The sequence below is a fragment of the Fundulus heteroclitus genome, chromosome 17 (assembly GCF_011125445.2).
Source record: "Fundulus heteroclitus isolate FHET01 chromosome 17, MU-UCD_Fhet_4.1, whole genome shotgun sequence".
Taxonomy (NCBI): Eukaryota; Metazoa; Chordata; class Actinopteri; order Cyprinodontiformes; family Fundulidae; genus Fundulus; species Fundulus heteroclitus.
In genome coordinates, this window is record NC_046377.1 from 18453114 (window position 1) to 18456550 (window position 3437).

At 39.8% G+C, this 3437-nt stretch overlaps 1 protein-coding gene across 1 annotated transcript; it reads left to right on the forward strand.

Moving 5' to 3' along the window:
- The first annotated feature begins 410 nt into the window (after window positions 1-410).
- Window positions 411-2919, forward strand: rps16 (ribosomal protein S16). The gene is made up of 6 exons (XM_012879010.3): window positions 411-501; window positions 593-644; window positions 1386-1487; window positions 1992-2088; window positions 2181-2228; window positions 2734-2919. The coding sequence occupies exons 2-6, from the start codon at window positions 597-599 to the stop codon at window positions 2877-2879; spliced, it is 441 nt and encodes a 146-aa protein (XP_012734464.1). The 5' UTR covers window positions 411-501; window positions 593-596; the 3' UTR covers window positions 2880-2919.
- The last annotated feature ends 518 nt before the right edge of the window (window positions 2920-3437 follow it).

The window sequence follows — 3437 nt, forward strand, 5'->3', positions numbered from 1 at the left end:
AATAATTTTTACCATAACGAAAACTTTTTTATTTAACCATTTGTTCATTGTTATACTTGATGTATCCTTCCTGTCTAGGAAGGTTTTCTTTTGGAGCTTTAGTTTAATACTATGTTGCAAATTTCTATTTCGTACGTATTTTTTAAATTCCAAACCACACCGTTTACCCATGTCTATTTAGAACCACTTTTATTCCCGTTGAAACCTCAGTTTAGTGTCACACCCTAACATCCTTTAAATATACGATAGTTTTAATAAAGACATTTTGTTTTTTTTATATAAAATCATTGATAATAATAGTAGTAACAAAAATACATTTTGTAACCTAAAGAGTCGGCACTCTTAGAAATAAAAAAAAAACATCACAAAAAAGAAATACGTAAAGTGAAAGGAGCTGTCGGATGTCTACCGTAAAGCTTCTTCAACTGTCGCGCAGCGGCCCCTGATGCTTGGCGTGTGAAACCCCATCGGCCTCTTCTTGCGGCACCCTAGCTGAGAACGGTGTGTGACTCTGGTTGATCCGCCGCGAAATCTCTAATAATACCTTAATTTGTTGCTTTCTGACGTGGTTGTCGTCTTGTTTGTGTTTCAGAAAAATGCCAGCGAAAGGTCCACTGCAGTCTGTCCAGGTGTTTGGACGTAAAGTAGGTGTTTTTTGCTGAATTGAATCCACATGTGGTAGTGTAGCTAAACTGCCTCGCTAGCGGACTTGAGCTAAAATAGGAAAGACGAAACACCAACGTAGCCTCGATTTAATAAATATTCCCCACTCCTGTGTTCGACCTGTGCTCTTATCTAACCCGAATACATTCCCGACACTATTTTTCAACTTAACCCCCCTTAAAGGGCTCACTTGTAGCTGTTATAGCCGCTTGGTTAAGCTAATGTAGCTTAGCTTGTTAGCCTTGTTGTTACAGGTTTCCTTGTGGCTCAGAGTGACAACGTGCAACACTCATGCATCGGCCCATAAGTTTGGGTGTTTATAACTGATCTAATACGGTTAAGAAATCAAGTTTCACTGAAGTACAGTTTAAAGCTTGTAAGGAAAGTCGTAACATTTGAAGATGCTTAGATTAAGTATGATGGAGAGTTAGCAGAAGCTCGTCAATAAAAGTGAATGTCGATTATTTAATCATGTTTTCTGGGAGCAAAATTAGCTTAGGTGTGTAAGAGTCTTTGTGATCCATGATATTTGCTAATAGTATAATTGATGCATTTCCACTTTTGAATATATTCTTAGAATAATTACTAGCTGGTCGTTATTTGGCCATTTTTTAAGACCTGTTCACGTTTCTGAAATTGAGGAGAAATCTTTGCAGTTCGCTGCTAGATTTCTTGGGTTCCCTTTGGTTGACGTGCCACTGACCTGTGGTTTGCTTCTACAGAAAACGGCCACAGCAGTCGCCCACTGCAAAAGGGGAAATGGCCTGATCAAGGTGAACGGCAGACCCCTGGAGATGGTGGAACCAGCAACCCTCCAGTACAAGGTAAGCCCCTGGAGAGGACCGAGTCCTCAATGGAAGCTGGAGCCTGAGTGAGCGGCGCGGCGTCTTCAGATTTTGTTTTCCTGTTAACAGATTTAGATTTTTGTGATGTTTCAGTGTAAATTAATCATGATTTAGTTAGACTATGAAATGTGTAAATTACTTATTTAAGTCTTTAATTTTTTCATTAGTGCGTAGAACATTTTTGTCTAAATTCCAGCTGCTTTTGTTCTCGTTGCTGAGAAATCAAGCTATGAACCGAGGGCTTTGGGTTTCTTTCTCTCAATGAAATCTTTATGTTGTTTACATACAAGGTTACATTTAAATCCCCAATCTATTGGAGTTTGGGGTTTGACACTGGCAGAAGAGCTCTGACTCTTTAATTAGAATTTATCTGTATATAAAACTTATAAAGAGGACATGGGTTCACCCAGGCTGACTTATTTGGGTAAATAAAATGTTCCTTTGTACATTTCAATGAGGAATTCTCGTTTGTATTGTTTCCAGCTTCTGGAGCCAGTGCTGCTGCTTGGAAAGGAGCGTTTTGCTGGCGTTGACATCAGAGTCAGAGTGAAGGGTGGTGGACATGTTGCACAGATCTATGGTGATGCTCATCTTCTGCTTGAGTCCTGCGATTTAATTATATTTATTATGTCTAGTTATCCTTTAATCATGTTTATTTATTTTTTTCTGCAGCCATCCGTCAAGCCATCTCCAAAGCCCTGGTCGCATACTACCAGAAGTGTAAGTTTCTTCCCCCCACATGTTAATTTGGTCGCATCATTATTATTATACTTGCAGACAAGTTGCCCTTGTTCTCAAATTAGAACAGGAGTACGCTTTGAAAAATGGAATATAACATGACCGACATCTGTCCTGTGGTGCAGTCTTGGAGCTTTAGAAAATATTAGTTTACAGCTGAGTTCAAACACACATTTTTCCAGAAATATTTCAGCTGAGATCTAAACTCTTCAGCCAAAAGAAGTGGGGTTTTATCATAAATGTTTGAGCAGGAAACAACTTTACAAACAGACAAATCGTCCAGTTTTAAGAATTAAGGACTGTGTATTCATCTGGGGGCACAATCTCAGGCATGGCTTTAGGCAGATGTGCCTTTTAATAAAATAGGGAGATTCGGACTGAATTCAGGCTTTACGAATGAAATGAGATGTAGAAATTCAATGACATTAACGTTAAATGTGGAGTTGTTGAAAGAGTTTCTAACCTGTTGGGTTTTCCTTGGCTGTAGATGTTGACGAGGCCTCCAAGAAGGAGATCAAGGACATCCTGATCCAGTACGACAGGACCCTGCTGGTCGCAGATCCACGTCGCTGCGAGTCCAAGAAGTTCGGTGGACCTGGAGCCCGTGCCCGCTACCAGAAGTCCTACCGTTAATGGCTCTGTACATTTGGCTAATAAATTGGAGGAACACGAATGTTGGAGTTTTTCTTTTGCCTTCTAATACTCTCCTCACTGCGTTAATGGTCCAGTTCATCTTAAAGGCAGGGTGGTAATCTGGTTCCACAAACAAACCTTTATATCTGGAATATCTACCCCAGCAGTAAACTGATCAGGCCATGCGTAACATCTCAAGGCTTCATATTCCAGATATTTAAATTGCGTTCTGGGTTTCATAATGTTTGGGGAAATTTTTTTCCTGCCTTTGATTCAATAAGCTGGATGCTCTTACTGCAAATTTTTCTGATTTTAAAAACAATCAACCATCTTGGATCTAATAAGTGGGGGTAACTTGAAGTTGGTTGAAGTAAAGGAACATGAGAACATGGTAAAGTGTTGGATGATTGTGGTTCTTGGGAACCAACAACCTGCAGTTGTATTCTTACAACTTGCTGGACTTAAATGGATCAAGTTATGCAGAGCATGATGCTGCATGGAGGAGAGGATTGTGTTCATGTATGTTTGGGCGACAGATCCAGAATTCTGGATCTTTAG